The sequence below is a fragment of the Dendronephthya gigantea genome, unplaced genomic scaffold, assembly GCF_004324835.1.
Source record: "Dendronephthya gigantea isolate DGI-Jeju-01 unplaced genomic scaffold, DenGig_1.0 000112F, whole genome shotgun sequence".
In the NCBI taxonomy this organism is placed as follows: Eukaryota; Metazoa; Cnidaria; class Anthozoa; order Malacalcyonacea; family Nephtheidae; genus Dendronephthya; species Dendronephthya gigantea.
Genome location: NW_021163122.1, coordinates 77,787 through 95,670, shown reverse-complemented (window position 1 = coordinate 95,670; position 17,884 = coordinate 77,787). Strand labels below are relative to the sequence as shown.

The following is a 17,884-nucleotide window of genomic DNA, read 5'->3' as shown; positions in this document are numbered from 1 at the left end:
CAGTTTATAAGAGCTAGAGCTGAGTGCTAGCTTCCCCAAACTATTCTCAATATTAATAGTAATATTAAGTTTCGTTTGATAAAACTTACTTTTTAACAGCTTTAATCACAGAAGATATGATGCACCTGACTACACAAAAGATTCACTTTGTAACGTTTTTCACGCATGTGGACATGTATTCATTTCATAATTCGATCGTATATTGAATGCCTTCTGCCACTTGTCCTGTATTCCAATGTCCATGTCCTTGGTTAGACAGCGAGGACAAGGACCACGACGAGGCGAAGAAAAAGGTATTTGTTAGAGAGAATAGGCCTTCGGTGATGGTCCAATATTTCGCCTGGATACGAAGCACTCCGATAACGCTTGATTTTCACGATATTTAGACTTGACATTGATTGAAATTGCGTGCTTTGACAAATTGCTTGCGTTCTCATTCCGGGTTTTAAAGATTTCGGAGATTCTCGTTCCGGGTTTTAAAGATTCCGGAGATTCTCATTCCGGCTTTTAAAGATTCGTGAGATTTTCATTCCCCGTTCCTGGTTTTAAAGATAACCGTTCATGATGTTAGTTTGCGTTTGTGTTTTGAAATTTGCGTTCGTGCATGCTTTCATGATTTGCGTTTATGTTTTTGAATTTGCGTTTCTGTTTTGAATTTGCGTTCGTGCTTTCATGATTTGTGTTTTTGTTTTTGAATTTGCGTTTTGCACCTCTGGGCCACCGTATCGTACTAATTTCCTCTGGGAAATAAAAACTTCAATCACGTGCACATCACCTCGACATGCTTTTTTATTTGAAATTATGTCTCCTAGCTTGACTGTTTCTCCAGGTCTTTTATGAATAGATATTTCGTTGTTTACCTCGTTGTTTGGTTTTTCTTTGACAAGTGGTATAAATTATAATAAAAAAACTTATTTACCGAGAACTCAGAAAACATTACGTTTTTCGCGGTATTTAGGTGTTAATTATTGACCAATCTTATAATTATGATGTGGGGGAATAAAAAGTTTTAAGAGAAATGTTTTATTGGTAAAATCAAAAGGAATGCGAGACATACCCGTAGCTGAGGCATCAATATCCGATAGAAACTAGGTAACTAAATAGGTTAAAAATAGTTCGGTTTTTGAATTGCGGTGGCGACGCATGTCTCCTCTCTAAGTATTAAGTCTTACCAATCTCCGCGGTGTTGTTCCCGTTTTTCCTGATCTTCTGGCTTTATTGTGCAAATCAAGTCTCATATATAAAATTTATATGAATACTGATCTTAAATAAGTCTCATATATAAAATTTATATAAAATTCATGAAATTACGCTTTTTATTATATTAATTTTGTGAAATCAATGGTGTTTCTTCTAATCTGATTGGTTAGAGATAATGTGATTAATTTTCAAATAGTACTATTGATGTAATGTAATTTATTTTATTTCGCATACCCCTTCTGCAGGTAAATTTTCTGAGCATCGATAATGACACTGTAAAATTTATTGACTTCGTTCGCTTACATTTCTCACACAAAAATAGAAACGCAATCGTATTTGAATCAAAAACAATATTCGGAATTTTATGTTAGCAACGAACACGACATAATCACGTGGGCAAAAATCACATACATAAATTAACATAATTTTACATACTAAAGTTAGTCTTAAGAATAAATATAAATGTTCTTTACACTCCCCCTGTTGATTCACTTCAGTGATCAACTGTCTAAACCATTTTGTTCAACTATCAAAAACTTTACGAATTTATCAGCATTCGAACTATTACCGGATCCTACTACAGATTTCGTATAAGTTTCATCTTCTTCTTAAATCGTTCCGGGTATGGCTTGATCTTTATTACTTTCACGATTAATCTCGGACTCTGCTTCGTCAATATTTCTCATTAATGCTTCTGAATTCGATTGCCACTCTCTCAAGTTAAAACCTCCAGCCACCATTACTTTCTTTGCTGTTTTATACACGTCAAACGCTTTATCGTTGCTTTCGGCCCCAGAAATTCAATCGTCCACATAAAGGGACTCTTCGATGAGTTTTACAATGTCTGGATAAATGCTTGTATTCAGTAAGTGCTGACGTATAGTTTAATTCACAATCGCAGACGATTGACGCAATTCAAACACCAATCTCGTAAATCTGAGATTATTGATTTTACTGTTCAAATTGGGGGGTTCTTCAACCAAAGGAACCGCAGCATACCCCGAACAATCTCATTGACACCAATCATAAGAAATGCTTTCTCGATATCTGCTACTAAGGCGACGGAATGACTTCAAAATTTTACCAATTCATCAACCAGCTTTTGTATGAGGTTATTAGGTCCAGAATGTATACAATCATTAATGGATGGTTCTTCGCGGCAACAGGGGACGCGCGGACCCATCGTACACCACCCTGAGCTTTGTGGTTTTCTTGTCCTTACGAATAACACCATGGTGAGGCATATAATGAACCCCTTGCAACTTTGCCGCTTCTTGCTGAGGAACCCTCCCGATTATTCCTGCTTCTAGTTGATCTTTGATGATCTGGTCGTACTCTCTCAATAGCTCGGGCTCTTGTAACGATCTTCGTTGTAGCGATTTTACGTCCTGTTTTCCGCAAAATACCCTTGCCCTCCTTACGACCACTAACAACTGCACAAGATGCAGAATAATGTTCCCCGCTGTAGACGCAGCATGGCTTGAAATTGCCTGTAATTAAGGAATTTACTGTAAGATAATCATGCCTTTGACGAGATCTATCCTTTAGTGGCTGGTTACTTTGGATCTTCAGCTCGCTAGCTTCTCTAGCCTCAACCTTAATCTTGATTGCCTTCATTAATTCATCGATTTGCCAAGCATCGCCAGTCGCCTTTCTTGCAACTTGCGGCCTTATATCGCTTGGTAACTTATCCATAACAACTGGTATAAGTAAGCTTCCATACTTGTCAGCTGAAACTCCCAATGAAGCCAGCCCTCTCACATGCACACTAATCTTATCATAAACGTAGCGAAGAGAAGATGTGGGATCACTCGTAGTACAAAGCCGGTATCTTTAAGAGTTCGTCCATATAGCTTGTAATAATTTGCTGAGTTCTTCCAAACCGTTTTTGCATTATTTTCACTGCGGAATTGCAATTATCAGCAGTTAAAGATAAACCTTGAGTTGATCTTGGAGCAGAGAACAATGGTTAAATGAAACGCGAGAGAAACGGGAATATAGCGATCGTAGAAAGAAAATGGTTTTTGAAATGGAACTCCACGCGGCCAAGATGAAATTACAAGCTCAGCCGATTGACGAAGCGTCAAAACGACCGACACCAGATGACATTTCTATCCCAAACCTACAAGCAAAACTGCCAAAACTAACAATCACAGTATTTAATGGATCATATGGAGACTGGCAGAGGTTTTGGGGGCAATTTTCGGAGACTATTGGTAAAAATAGGCTGCCCCCTGTTACAAAATTCACTTATTTGAGGGAGTTGTTATGCGACAAAGCCAAACGTGCGATCGAAGCTCTTCCATTTACTGCGGAAGGCTAACAGAGTTGTTGCAATTCTCAAGGATAGATTTGGCAAGGAAAGCGAGATAGTAGAAATGTATGTAAAAGAGATCCTTGAGCTTCCATATACAACAACATCAAATGAACTAAAAAGATATATGAATTCTATGAGAAGTTATCATATTGTGTTAAGTCACTTGAGACTGTGAATAAATTGGACGCTGTGATAGGAACAGTTACCATGACATTGGATAAACTACCAAACATACAGGGTGACCTGGTACGAGGTGATTCTGGTTGTGAAAACTGGACCTATGTTCAACTCAACGAAGCATTGCGACTTTGGACTCGAATGAATCCAGTTGAAGCTCAGAAACCAGATGATTGGAAGAAGAAACAAGAGCGACGACAAGGCGGATATCAGTTGTCAACGCAGCAGAAGCAGATAAGTAAAAGTTCTCGAAAGTGTGTATATTGTAGTTCAAAAAGTCATAGATCTGCTGAGTGTGACACAATTATGGCATTTGAGGACAGGGAAAGGTTTCTAGCTACAAATCATCTGTGTTTTAACTGCACAGGGCCCTCTCACAGGGCAGCTGAATGTAAGAGCATCTCAAAGTGTCGATTGTGTAATAAACGTCATCACACCTCAATTTGTGATGCACCATTGGCAGATAGTCATGAGATAATGAAGACAGCTCAAACTGGGGGGGATGACGAAATTATGTACCAAATAGTGCTGGTGGGATAATGTGGATGGGATTAAAACACACGCACTGCTCGATACAGGAGCTGGAAGCAGTTATGCCTCCAGCGGTCTAACTAATGCGTTGAAGAGAAAACCAAAAACTGTTAAAACAAAACGAATTGAGATGTTAGGATCTACCACCACTAGAGTAGAAGTTTATGCAGCCAGCATAAAATCATTAGATCAGAAATTTGAGCTTGAGATTGAAATGTCGAAAATCGATAAGCCTGAACTAATGAAACTCAACCATCCAAGTTACGCCGTATTACGTATTAGAGATACAAACATTTGAATGGTAAAAAATTTGATGATCCTGACACCCGTACACAAATACCTATACATCTTGTGCTCGGGGCTAGTGATTATGCTAAAATTAAAACCACTACAGCCCAAAAGGTGGGAAAGCCAGGACAGCCAGTTGCAGAAAGAACCCTACTTGGGTGGACGGTGATGTCCCCAGGGAAGGAGGGAGAGGACCCCATCTTGTTAACCCAATCCACCACTGCTGATTACGAACAGTTATGTGCATTAGACATCCTAGGACTCGCGGACAGAAACGAAAATGATCAGAAAACTGTATACGAGGAATTTGAAGAGCAGCTTCGTAGAGATCAAGCGGGCTGGTATGAGAAATGTTTAACATGGAAAGGGAATCATCCCCCACTTCCAACTTACGAGAATGGCAGCAAGCGTCGCCTAGAGCAGTTATGTAAGAGATTAGAACAAAACGGACAGTACAACAAGTATAATGAGATTATGCAGCAACAGCTGAATGAGGGGGTTATCGAGCTGGCACCCACCACCAAACCTGTAAAAGAATTTTATATTCCCCACAACGGCGTAGAAAGGAAACAAGCTGAAACCACAAAGTTGAAACCACTAATGATTGTCTCCACCCAGGGCCCTCCCTCCAGAAACTGTTATAGGATGTCCTTGTCAGATCCAGATTTTATCCTATTCTACTAACAGATGATTTGAAACAAGCTTTCCTACAGATCAGAATAAAAGCCGAAGATCGAGATTCATTGCGATTCCACTGGAAAGACACTAACAATACAATACAAGTTAACCGGTTTACTCGCGCCCTATTCGGGCTCACTTGTTCCCCATTTTTCCAACACAACAGAACAGTCGATGAGCAGTCGCGTTTGCTTTAGGTGTTACATGTCATTTGATGTTCTATTATTATTTTACTGACTGATTTTACTTCCTTATTAGTAACTAATTGGCTAAAACGTCAAACATTTCCGTTCAAGTATTGCTAACAGAGAATAGCTTGTGCAGGAAATCAACGCACATGGCTCTGTTACGATATTTCAAAAAAGTTTCCCAGGACGATATTTCTGTTGCATCATCGAACTGCAAACTAAATGCTGCCGAAGAAACTGCAGTAAGAGAGCAAATATCTGTTGACGCTCCAGAACCAAAGAAAAAGAGGGTCAAATATGGGGCATATGATGCTTTTCAACGAGCAGAAATTGAAAAATGGGGAATTGCGCACGGAATAAGGCCGGCAGCAAGAAAGTATTCTGTACCAGAGTCTACTGTTCGTGGACTTGTGAAATCTTACAAAGATCGAAAAGAAAGCACCGAACTCGACCAATTGCCAAGGAAGCATCGTGGAGCAAAAACTTTGTTACCCATAAACATTGATGAGAAAGTTATCGGTATGATCAAAAGCATGAGAGCGGCCGGTTGTGTTGTCAATTACAACATTGCTATTTCCATAGCGAAGGGGATAGTAATGGCTAATGATCGGTCTTTGTTAAAAGAAAACGGAGGAATCCTGGAATTCCACAATACATGGTGCCAGTCAGTTTTCAGAAGATTGGGTTTCAGTAAACGCCGAGCAACAACTGCAAAACAACCCGTATCTCCTGGCTTCTTGAAAGAAATTCGCTTCACATTTTGTCGTTCTGTCAAGGAGGTGGTTAGTGCTTATGACATCCCGGACGATCTCATCATAAACATTGACCAGACCCCTCTCCCGTTTGTGCTCATCAGCAAGTATACAATGGACAAAACCAACGAGAAGTTTGTGCCGATCAGTGATAGCGCCGATTATCGCCAAATTACTGGCACATTCTCAGTCACCGCGTCGGGAAGGTTTCTGCCCATTCAACTAATCTACCAGGGGAAAACAGATCGGTGTCACCCTAAATTCAAGTTTCCAAAAGAATTCCACGTTACACACACGGAAAATCATTGGTCTAACGAAACGAAAGCAATTGAATTGGTCAATCGTATTCTCATCCCCTATGTTAAGCAAGTTAGAGAAGAGCTTGGTTTTCGCGCAACAAAACAATGGGTTTTGGTAGCGGATGTTTTTAAAGCACATTGGACGGATGCCGTGAGGAAGATCATTTCCGACAACAACGGCAAGATGATACCTGTTCCCAATAATATGACATCATACCTGCAGCCCTTAGATTTAACGGTCAATCGCTCTTGCAAAGCATTCCTTCGAAACCAAGCGCAAACATGGTACTCAGAGCAAGTCCAAGCCCAAATAGAGAGAGATATCCTACCTGATAAAGTGTCGGTTGATTTGAGAATTAGCGTGCTCAAACCACTTCACGCAAAATGGGTAGTGCAGTTCTATGACTACATGCAATCGAACAAGGACATTGTCGTCAAAGGTTGGCAACGATCAGGTGTGAGTGCCGCATTGGATGAGCCACAACGAAAAGAGGATCCATTTGAACTCTAGCTAAAAGTTTGTTTGACTTGGTTTAAACTATAATGTTAAGCAATACCATTTATGAACCTATATAATATACAGGAATACTAATAAAGATTGTTGGTTTTGTTATTGTATTTGGCCGTGGGAACCATTGTAATACAAATACATTATTTTTTTAGTTCTTATTGGTATTTTGACTCATGCTTTATTGTTATCATACATTTTGCTTGCATTATATAATTCTGAAGCCACCTAATCAAACGTAATCGCTTTTTGATTAAGTTCTGACATTTATTGAGATATTTGTTGATGAAAAGTGCTCATTATAAATGCGTTAATTGTTAATATAGTTCTATTAAACAAAGCAAAAAGAACGAAGACGGAAAATTACTTGCGCGAATTTAAAGCTGCGCGAATAAGTCTCATCAAGGTGCGCGAAATTAAATCGCGCGAATTTAAAGCTGAGCGAAAATGAGTACCGCGCGAATTTTAATACAAGTAAGGTAGTGTCACCCGCAACCCAGACACTGGTCCAGTAACCAAGAGAAGTACCCTGTCAAAGTTAGCACGAATTTACGATCCTCTAGGCCTAGCTTCACCAACCACACTCACCGGAAAACTTATCTATCGAAGCGCGTGTGACAGTAAAATTCCGTGGGATGTAAACTTATCGGCGCCACTAAAAAGAGAATGGAAGGAGTGGAACAAAGCACTCGAGTCTTACACAATACCTCGGTCCTTGGAGATGCGAGTTCAAATGGAGTTTGTGCCGTTGTCTATGCCGTAGTCAAACAAGAGGATCAAGTTACCTAAGGCACAGAATACCTATCAGAAGTAGAACTCCTGTACTTTTTTCGTAAGTGTGATTCGTCATGATTCGTCACTTAGCAAGTGCATTTTTTTGAGGCAGTCACCCCCCTGCCAAAGTTTAGCAATATGGCGCGGGCTATATTGCTAAATTTTGGCAGGGGGGTGACTACCTCAATTTAATGCACTTGCTAAGTGACGAATCATGACGAATCACACTTACGAAAAAATAGTATAGAGTTATTCTTCTGATAGGTATTCTGTGCCTAAGGGCTGGTATGTTCAAAATCAGGAATCGCGAAACGGAACTTAACTATTCCACTCATATCGGGACACATGACAGTTAACCTTGCCACAAACGTTCAGAAAGCTCTAAACACTCTTCCAGCGACTGTTCATTGTTGGCTCGATTTAACTGTAGCCCTGTATTGGATCAACGATCGAGGTGAATACCGACAATTTGTAGCTAACAGAGTACAAAAAATACGTCAACACCATGGCGTCAGATCGCATCACGTCCCGACAGCCGAAAACCCGGCTGACATTGGAAGTCGGGGAGGAAAGATCGTTTGTAACGATTTATGGCAAGAGGGTCCACCATGGCAGTGTGTTCTAGAATCAACCCCAGATAGCCAATCAGAAGGTAAGGTAATCAAAGCGATCTTCAAAGCCGCGTACATTGAAGAAGAGACCCTGGATGCATTGATTGATAAGTATCCCCTACCGAAGGTTCTACGAATTGGGGCGTGGGTTCAACAATTTCTTCAGAACTGCACACGACTACCAGCAGAAAGAGAAATCGGTCCCATCAACAGTCGTGAGGTTCGACAACAACGTTAATGGTGGATACGGCATGCCTAAAGCGAAGTTAAGAGCGATCAACAATTCCTAGCCGACGAAGAGCGATTAAACCTACAAGAGAATGACATCGGGATTTTGGAGTGCAGAGGCCGGATTATCGGAGAGTATCCCATCTATATACCAGACTTCCATCCTTTCGCATCATCATTACTTCGTGAAGCGCACCTAGCGACTCTGCACGGGGGAGTTAGTGTGACAATGGCCAAAGTGCGTGAGTGTTACCGGCTTCCTCGGCTCCGCCGTTTAGTTAAGAAGATCAGATCATTGTGCAATGGTTGTAAGAGATTTCGAGCCAAAGCCTATGAAGTACCGCCGCCTGGAAATTTACCAACCACCAGAACACAAGGCGCAGTACCATTCGAAGTGATAGGCGTGGACTTTGCTGGACCTATCAAGTATGTAACTAAACCGAAGAAGGAGGTAAATCATATCTTGGGCTTTTTGCTTGCAGCTTAACAAGAGCCGTACACCTTGATGTCGTGCAATCGTTAGATACAAAGGAGTTTATTATCAGCCTTAAAAAATTAATCGCGAGGAGAGGAAGACCCAAGTTGATCTATTCAGATAATGCAAAGACCTTTAAGGCCGCCGCAAAGTGGATTCAACAAGTTAGACGAGATGAGAAGCTAAATAGTCTCTTAGCCAACACGTCGTTCGATTGGCGCTTCAACGTAAGTCGGGCCCCATGGTGGGGAGGACAGTTTGACCGTTTGATCGGGTTATTCAAGTCTTCATTCTACAAATGCATAGGCAATGGTGTTTTAACGTGGTCAGAGCTTGAAGACGTGGTTCTAGACATCGAGATAGCGATGAACAATCGTCCCTTGTGTTATTTATAGGACGATGTGCAATTACCAGTGCTCACCCCAAATTCTATGCTTCAGACTCAACCTACCTACATCCCCGAATTGGAAAAACACCACATCGAAGTGAAAGATCTGAGAAAGCGAGCCAAATATTTGCTAAAATGCAAACAAGCAATGTGGAACCGGTGGAGTAGGGAATACGTACGTGGTCTTCGCGAGCGACATCGAATTACCCGACCAAAAGAAATGCAACATCAGAAAGTCGGAGAAATTGTGATCGTAAAAGCAGATCAAAAGTCAAGAAATACCTGGAAGCTTGCCAAAGTTACAAAACTTATTAAAGGCAGAGACGGTGTGATACGGGCAGCTAAACTTAAAATCGCAGGTGGTCATAATTACCTTGAACGAGCGATACAGCACCTATTTCCATTAGAGTTAGAATGTGATGAAAAGACCACAACTAGACTGGATCCGGATGCACAAGAGTTTACACCCTGACGCAAGCGAGATGCTGCAGTCGCAGCTACTGTGCGCATAAGAGATATTTCAGAGAACTTTTGTTTCTTGCTCTTGGAGTCTCCTACATTCAAATAGTACAAAATGTTATATACAGTAGCATATACAGACTACAGTGAATGATGTCATGGTGTAATGATACCGAAAAGGATTTATAATGGCCTCATAATTATGCCTGTATCAGCTGGATCTTGCAAAAACGGATGGCCAATTTTCAGCAAATACTGTACAGATCAAAAGAAAAAGTAAGTGGTCAAAATAGAATGCATCAGGGACGCAGAACGTCGTTAAGTTTTTTTTGGGGGGGGGTAATATTAATACATTCACGTTTAGCATTACTAGTTTCTTTTGAAATTGATTGTTATTACTGTCTATTAATATGAAAGAATGAATATTAGCCCCCCTCTAACGACCCTCTGCTGTCCCAGTGCATGCATTTGACGTCATGACCGCTTAATGTATTAACAAGATAAACTGGCGGGGTTTTTTCTAACCAACTTAAGGATAAATATCTGAAAAATATAACGGGAATTATTAGTAAAGTATTACGATGCAGTGCAACGCGATCGATCGTTATATTTTTTATGTAGTTATCCTATCAACCAAAAGTTTACTCGGCAAAGAATCTATATATAAAACCCGATTTGCCAAATTGAGTAACATGCATGTGAAACCCAATTACGGGATGTACTGGGGGTTAATATATATCATCAATATAATCATAAAGATTGAAGTTCATATGTTATCCTCTCTTTTCTTATCCGTTAATGTTTTGTACAGGTATTAACAGTATATATCACAGTGATATTTCAGATTTATTTACCTTCAGCAAGTTGTTCCTTGGCAAAAACATTATAGCCACTCCACTTCGGAATTAGAACTGATTTACTAGCATTTTGCCTATGTTCACCAGATGATCGTTTGCTAGCTTTAATTACTTATCCAGTTCTAAAAAATAAGGTAAACTAAAGTGATTATCCCATGAAAAATCAAGCACAAAAATGTCAGGTTGTGGGTATTAGATTAAGGTACTGTACAACAAATACAATAAACACTTCCAAAAATAGCTTGATTGCGTAGAAAAAATAGTTTGAAATCAAGCCGGACAATGCAGTCCAAAGTTAAATAAGCAGTCTTCATTGCCAGTTAGGCAGCAAATTCGTATATAAGTGTCTATTTGTAATAAAATACAGTTTATAATCATAGACAGTTTATTGGAATGTATAAGTAAATTAAATACAGTACCATACATACATTATCACTTACACAATACCTTAATAGATTTATTAATATTTATAGTTGTGGCAAAGCATTCAAGAAGTACCTTCTTTGAAAGTTTCACTGACCAGTGGAACTCAGTCGTAATTGTTAACCATTAACCAGCAATATGAACCCAGGCTTCCCCGATTTAGTATTTTACTCTGTACACCACTATATAGACATTTTACTTGCCAGTGAAAGAGTATAGTGTCAGTTAACAGGTATATATACACACATGACCAGTTAGAAGTTATTATTTTAATTATGTATGTCAATAAATTTGTTAAAAGATCCTCAAAAATGCATGGCCATTTCAGAGTCTTAATTATCCTATTCAGTACAGACAGGAAACCGTGCATGCAATTTTAAAAAAATGTAGCAATCTCACATCATTATTTTGCTCGGGGGGGGGCTGAAAGATATTCTGCTGCCTGCATATATTATTGCAGCAGTGGGATCGAGCTGGTTGCTGGCCCTCCTCTTAAATCCTATGCCCCTGACTTAGAGTGTTGTTCAAGGTTCATTGCCTTTAATATAACACATTCTAAAATTTAATGAAGGTCAATAACAATTAATTGTTGGTTAAACTTTCAGCACTCAACTTAATTAACATTTAAATTCTTCCTGGCTCTTGTGCACTAAGTTCTCTGGATTATGGGTTAGTTTCTTCATATATTTTTCAATCTTTTTCTCACAATGTTTCAATATTTTGATGTCCAACGGATGTTAAGGTTGGGTTTACAGTGTGGGTTGGAGTTAGTTTTGGTGTTAGAAATGTTAAAGTGTAAGGCTATACATATGAATATTTCAACTTTTGTACAAATGGCAAATGAAATTTCCAGTCACCCCCTGATGAATAAAATTGTCTGGCATTAGACAAAGTAAAATACCTATTAAAGTACCTAGGGAGCATCAGGGCACAATGCTACTCAATGGGTTGATGTCTTGGAACAATGTTAACAATTTAATTCATTACTATTCTTCCCAGAATTTTGTTGGGTGCACAAAACTGTGTTGTAAACTTTGGAAATTGCACAATGAATCAAAAACCAACACTATGTATTGCCTGCATTCTCACACTCACACTGATGAACTCTCACCAAGTGTGACACAGTGATCATGTTTATGCTGATCAATGAGTCCTTCCTTAGTCAATAGCAAGATTTAATTTGGGTGAAATATTCAAAATTAACATTTACTGGAGCGAAAATACCATCATAGATTCCATAGAATGGTTATGAGGTGATTGTGATCTCTTACTCAGTAACTGTGAGTATGACTATGAGTCAGCTTTTAAAATACAGGTATATGTAACGATAGAGTTCCTGTTCAAGGCAAAGTTTGAAACAAAATGTTTCTATTAGAGGGTGATTAGTCTTACACTATTAACATAAAATCTTCATATAAATATATTTGATAAAATGCATCAAATATAAATACCCTCTCAACTATTAAAAGGTTTTGATACAAATCCTTATTTGCCTGCCTTGACGTATAAATTGCTGAATGACCAACTGCTACTGTCAGCTAACCTCTGCCCTGTGGTTTATATGATTACAAAATTATGTTTATATGATTTGTACGCAAAACAAATATTAGAAGGTGTGCAAAAGATATTTATATCTTGACATGTTTACAGTATACACAGCGTTGTTTCATTTTTATATCTGTATCATTTATACAAACTTACTTTTACTTGGGTTTCAGACAAGCCAACAGAACTAGCACATTCAACATGCAATTCAGCCAAACCACAGAGGACTGAGAGGAGAGATTAACCTTTCTTGGTTGAAACATGGATAGTTAAAACAAAGAGTAAATATATACATATTTACTATTTGGTTAAAAGACTGGATCACTGACTGGATAGGAAACTGCATGGCGTCAGCATTGTAACCTTGTTGAAAATCGTGACGTAACGGACAATATGGCTTGCCTCAAGTCGCGTCAAGTTGTATCAGTTCTTCTTGCAATAATAAAACCACTCGTGTGATTGATTTTTATAAGATTATAAATGGGTTTATCTTAAAGTTTAAAGAGCACAAGAAATATAAAGAAACTTTGTCAGGCACTAACTAAATGTTAAATATTCTTGATCCACATGGCAAGGCCAGCATAAGAAAGGCATTAAAGTGCACCTGACCTTAAATTTTCTTACATAAACGTAATCTTTACCATTTATGGAGTATACTACAAAAGTAATTTTTTGATTTGGATAAATATTTTGGTCGCAATGGTCCGTTTATAAAGTGACAGAAATTTTGTCACCGGATGCGCAAAAAGAGGTCTGGGGATAGTGTAAGTTGTGACGTATTCCGGAAAACAACATTGACAGCTCTATAAATGTTATATTACATATTTCGGTTTTGCCTCACAGTTTAGCTTTTTTGTCGGATGTTTTAAGTATATTTTCTTAGCAAGCGAAATATGTCTTCAAAATTAAGCGGTTCGGATACTAGCCACCCTTCGGATTACTCAGAAAGGATGTTTTCCTCAGAATATGAGCGGAATGTCGAAGTTGCATCTGGCGACGAGTCCGACGACGAATTTGATGAAGACACAAAATATTCGGCACTTTCTACTTCCAGCGAAGAAGAAAATTTTCAGTATGCGCCGATGATCCAGTTGCTGACGATAAATGGACTGCCAGATACGAAGAGGAAATGCAGGAATTGAGAGAACAAGGGGAGAGGCTCAATAACCGCTTCGATGGAACAGTTGACATTGGTGAATGGTAAGCATGCTGCATTCGTAATTCTGTAATTTCTATTTATCTATAAATTTGACTTTGCCCACGTGCTGCACCATTATTTTATAACTCATTTATGTTCACAGGCTATTAGTTGTATGATAGGTGTTATAATTGAAGACCTATAATGTTAATACTATAGCATACATAGTATTGTCCCTTTTAATTATACTAACGTTATATTGTAATATAGGAAACATGATAAACGTAATATGCACAATGAACAATGCACAATGGGTTATTGAAAAGGGATATCATGTAGCGATATAGCACAGTATGATTAAGCAGAAAACAGTTAGTTGATACAGGAGCACGGGAAGAGCACATCTCAAGCACCGAAGCACGAATAAAGAGTTATAAATATATGTGTGTGTTCTGTGAGTATTTGTAAAGAGCTGTCTCCCCAAACGACCCGACGGTCCCGGACGTTAGAAGAGCCTAAACGAAGCCACACAAAAAGGGTCGTTTTACAATATTTTAGCGCTGTTTACACTACACAAACTTTATTGGTACAGCATAACAAAAATTCGTTCCTATGTCCAATTTTATCTATATGTTCAAGCTAGCAGTAGAAAGGCTGAGCATAGATTATAGAAATGCCTGGCTAATAAATTGAGTTTAGTGTAGAAACAGCCATACAGGACTTTTGCTTTGGTTGTTCAGTACGGTATATGGCTGCTCTCCCTGCCATTAATTGCACTATGCAAAATTTAAGCAATTTAATGACCACTTTGCGAAGAAAAAAAATTTCAAATACACTTTGATCAAGTTTAATTCTGATTATGTACAAAATGGCTAGGAGTGTCACCTAGTACGGTACTGCAAAAGAGTGAAACAAATACTGTGCAGATACATGTACGCGTAGCGGACCTATTTTTTTACCACGTATCTATGTCCACACAACTATTTTATTTCGCAGATCATGTTGAAGCAATAATGCTGTCATGATTCTAGGGTTAAAGTCACCTTGAAATGGTTAAATTTGATGTCGTGACCATACGAATCCGCGGTATGGTGTAAACTGGGTTATGAGTTCCGCACTGAGACTTATGATGACAGACGTCATTGGAAGAAAGGAAACGTAGGCAAACCACAGTTGATGCTTCAATTATCCCTAATGGACCAGATTCTTCTGGACGCTCGATCAGATCTGGGTAAACGTGAGCGTATGTATCCTCCCTGATCCTCGCTAGACTTCCAGCGAACGGAAAGATGTGATTTACATAACCAGCTGAATAAGTGATTCTAGTTTTGTATAAAAAAAAATCAATATTGATACCGTACAACTTTTTTTTTCTTTTTCTTTTTTTATACTCTAGTGATCTCAACGGTTACGTAAACCTTTCATACTTTTCATACTTATTGTGAATCAGATCATAGGCGTGGAGTAAAGGTTGTTTGTAGTAGGCATTATTAGCTCTCTATACAAGACCCACGCTTGATTCCATGTCTTTAAAATCAAATCTATTTATAAATCAGTATTAATTTGCGCGCGTGTTTTGTAGAATGAGTTTTTATAAAAAAATCGGTGAAATAAAAAAACTACCTCTTTCTCTGGATTGAACGGTGTCGGAATGCACGCTTCGAATATCATGAAAGGTTATTGTATATATTGATATGAAAATTTGTTTTCGCTCTTTCATGCACAGCATTCCGTTGCTTTCCGCAAAGTTCTTATGTATTAAGATTCCATACATGTATTAGTGTAACTGTTCACAGTAACTATTGACTAAATTAATGTCGGACACTCCCACTCAGACTCATGCAGGCTGACGTCATTGGACGAAAGGAAACATAGGCAAACCACAGTCGATGCTTCATTTGCCTACAATAGATCAGAAAACTCTCGACGACGCTTCGACGTAGGAAATTAACAGCAAATGAAACTCGTGCGATTTACAATCTCAATTTTAACAGTTTTTATTTGATATGTAAGTATATCGCCTTCCCCGGTATGACTGATTTTCATTTGCCCAACTCAGGGTCAGTGTTGTTAGTAGCAACGCTACTAAGATATATACTATAAAAAAAACTGAAAGCGTACGTCTATTGATAAAGTTAGCAGAAAAATATTTCAGTCATTAAAACGGCAGAAAAAGATTTTCGCAGATGTTCGCAGAAAATAAATAGTCTCCAGACTATTGTTCCCTCCTTGTTGAGCTTTCAATGCTACATGGGAGAGAGCTGTCTCTTTTGTGTCGCTTTGGGTTTTCTCTTAATACACTATATACAAGTAAGTAGAGCCTCACACTATATACAGTTTTTTTTCTACAAAGACCGCACAACTGGAGTACACCTCTTGTGATCATCCTGTCTTCAAGCAAAGCGTATCAGTACAAGCCAACTTTTTACGCAGCGTTTTTAGTTTGGTTAATTGGTTTTAACAATCTTATGCAGATCCTTAACATGATCAATCTGCGATATTTTAATGTTTGACAACAAGTCCTAGTCCCTTCCTGCTGTCCAGTCGTAGGCCTTTCAGATCACCTGATTCATACTCGAAAATCATCTCATCCTTCGTTGAATCACGCCTAGCCCAGCTGAGGTAAAGTGGTAAACATGCCCTAGAGCCGGTTTTCCACTAGCGATAATTATTATTATTAATTATTATTATTATTAAACTTTATTTACACACGGTATTCTCAATCAGGATTTTCATGCTGACAAATGACAAGATTATGAATTACAAAATAAGACTACAAAAATATTTACAATGATAAATCAAACTAATAATTAATATACCTGCTTTTCATGAGAGCCGTGTAAGGAATATATACAAGAAATATAATATAATACAAATGTGAATGTAGATTAAAATAATTTGGAACAGCCCGCTTTAAAATTTGATAGGTTATTTGCTAGCCGTAGCCCAATCGGTAGGCTGTTCCATAGCATCGCACCACTATAACTAAAACTATTCTTGAGATAGTTTGTGCGAGGCTTAGGAACAGCCAGCTTACTATTTGTGTTTCTCAACGAATAAGGATTGACACTGTCACGGTTTACAAACATGGAACCCATGTATTGTGGAGCAAGTCCATTGAGTGATTTATAAACCATGACAGCCTTTTGAAACTGGCGTTGGGAAGATAACTTTTTCCAGCCAAGTCTATCGAGTAAGATGTCGGCATTAGTGTCATAGCTTGAAAAGGTCAAAACTCTCGCTGCGCGATTTTGTAGTTTTTGAAGTTTATCTGCCAAGGTTTTATTGCAATTGTCCCAAACTGTACAGCAATAATTGAAATATGGCTGGACAAGGGAATTAAAAATTAAATACAATGTTGCAACTGGGACAAATGAACGAACGAGTTTTAAAGCGCCAATACCAGAAGCAATTTTTTTTGTTAATTCCTTGATCTGTATATTCCAAGATAGATTTTCATCAAGGTGAACTCCTAGAGATTTTGTATGTGAAACCTTGTCTATAGGAATTCCGTCTATTTTAAAACATGGGTCTGATTGGAAAGTAGCTATTCTTTGTCGTGAGCCAATTAGCATAAATTCAGTTTTGGATTGATTCAATGTAAGCCTATTGGCGATAAGCCATTTATTAACATTTTCAAGATCTTGATTAAGTAATAATCTATATCTTCAATTTTATTGCTTGCAAATGTTAAATTGGTGTCGTCTGCATACATTCGTGCTTGGGAGTGCTCAAGACAATTTGGCAAGTCATTTATATACAATAAAAATAGCAATGGTCCCAAAATAGTTCCCTGTGGAATACCACAAAGTAACGTACGGTTGGTAGAAAGATGGCCATTGACATAACATTTTTGACTGCGGTTACTTAAATAAGACCTAAACCAGTTAGCCACAGCACCCCCAAGACCATATGCTGACAGTTTTGACAACAAAATTCTATGGTCAACTGTATCAAAGGCTTTCTTAAGATCTAGGAAAACGACAGCATTGACCAGTCCTTGGTCAATATTGTAGGCCCAGCTATTAGTAGATTCTAGAAGTGCAGT

At 38.5% G+C, this 17,884-nt stretch overlaps 1 protein-coding gene and 1 long non-coding RNA gene across 3 annotated transcripts; both read right to left on the bottom strand.

Annotated features, from left to right (window-relative positions):
* Nucleotides 1-1,498: 1,498 nt before the first annotated feature.
* LOC114535179 lies at nucleotides 1,499-13,119 on the bottom strand. Of its 2 annotated transcripts, none has more exons than XR_003688208.1 (3): nucleotides 12,855-13,119; nucleotides 9,788-10,852; nucleotides 1,499-2,690 (listed from the first exon to the last, which is right to left on the bottom strand). It is a non-coding gene; the product is annotated as an uncharacterized LOC114535179 (long non-coding RNA). The 2 variants fall into 2 exon arrangements; XR_003688207.1 differs by lacking the exon at nucleotides 1,499-2,690 and having other exon boundaries at nucleotides 7,949-9,968; nucleotides 10,728-10,852.
* Nucleotides 13,120-16,529: 3,410 nt separating this feature from the next.
* On the bottom strand, nucleotides 16,530-17,769 carry LOC114535197. Its single transcript, XM_028556578.1, has one exon. The coding sequence runs from the start codon at nucleotides 17,409-17,411 to the stop codon at nucleotides 16,725-16,727; it is 687 nt and encodes a 228-aa protein (XP_028412379.1). The 5' UTR covers nucleotides 17,412-17,769; the 3' UTR covers nucleotides 16,530-16,724.
* Between the last annotated feature and the right edge of the window lie 115 nt (nucleotides 17,770-17,884).

What these genes read in the sequence shown, in the direction of transcription:
- LOC114535197 (XM_028556578.1), bottom strand. Translation starts at nt 17,411, where the DNA reads ATGCTAATTGGCTCACGACAAAGAATAGCTACTTTCCAATCAGACCCA.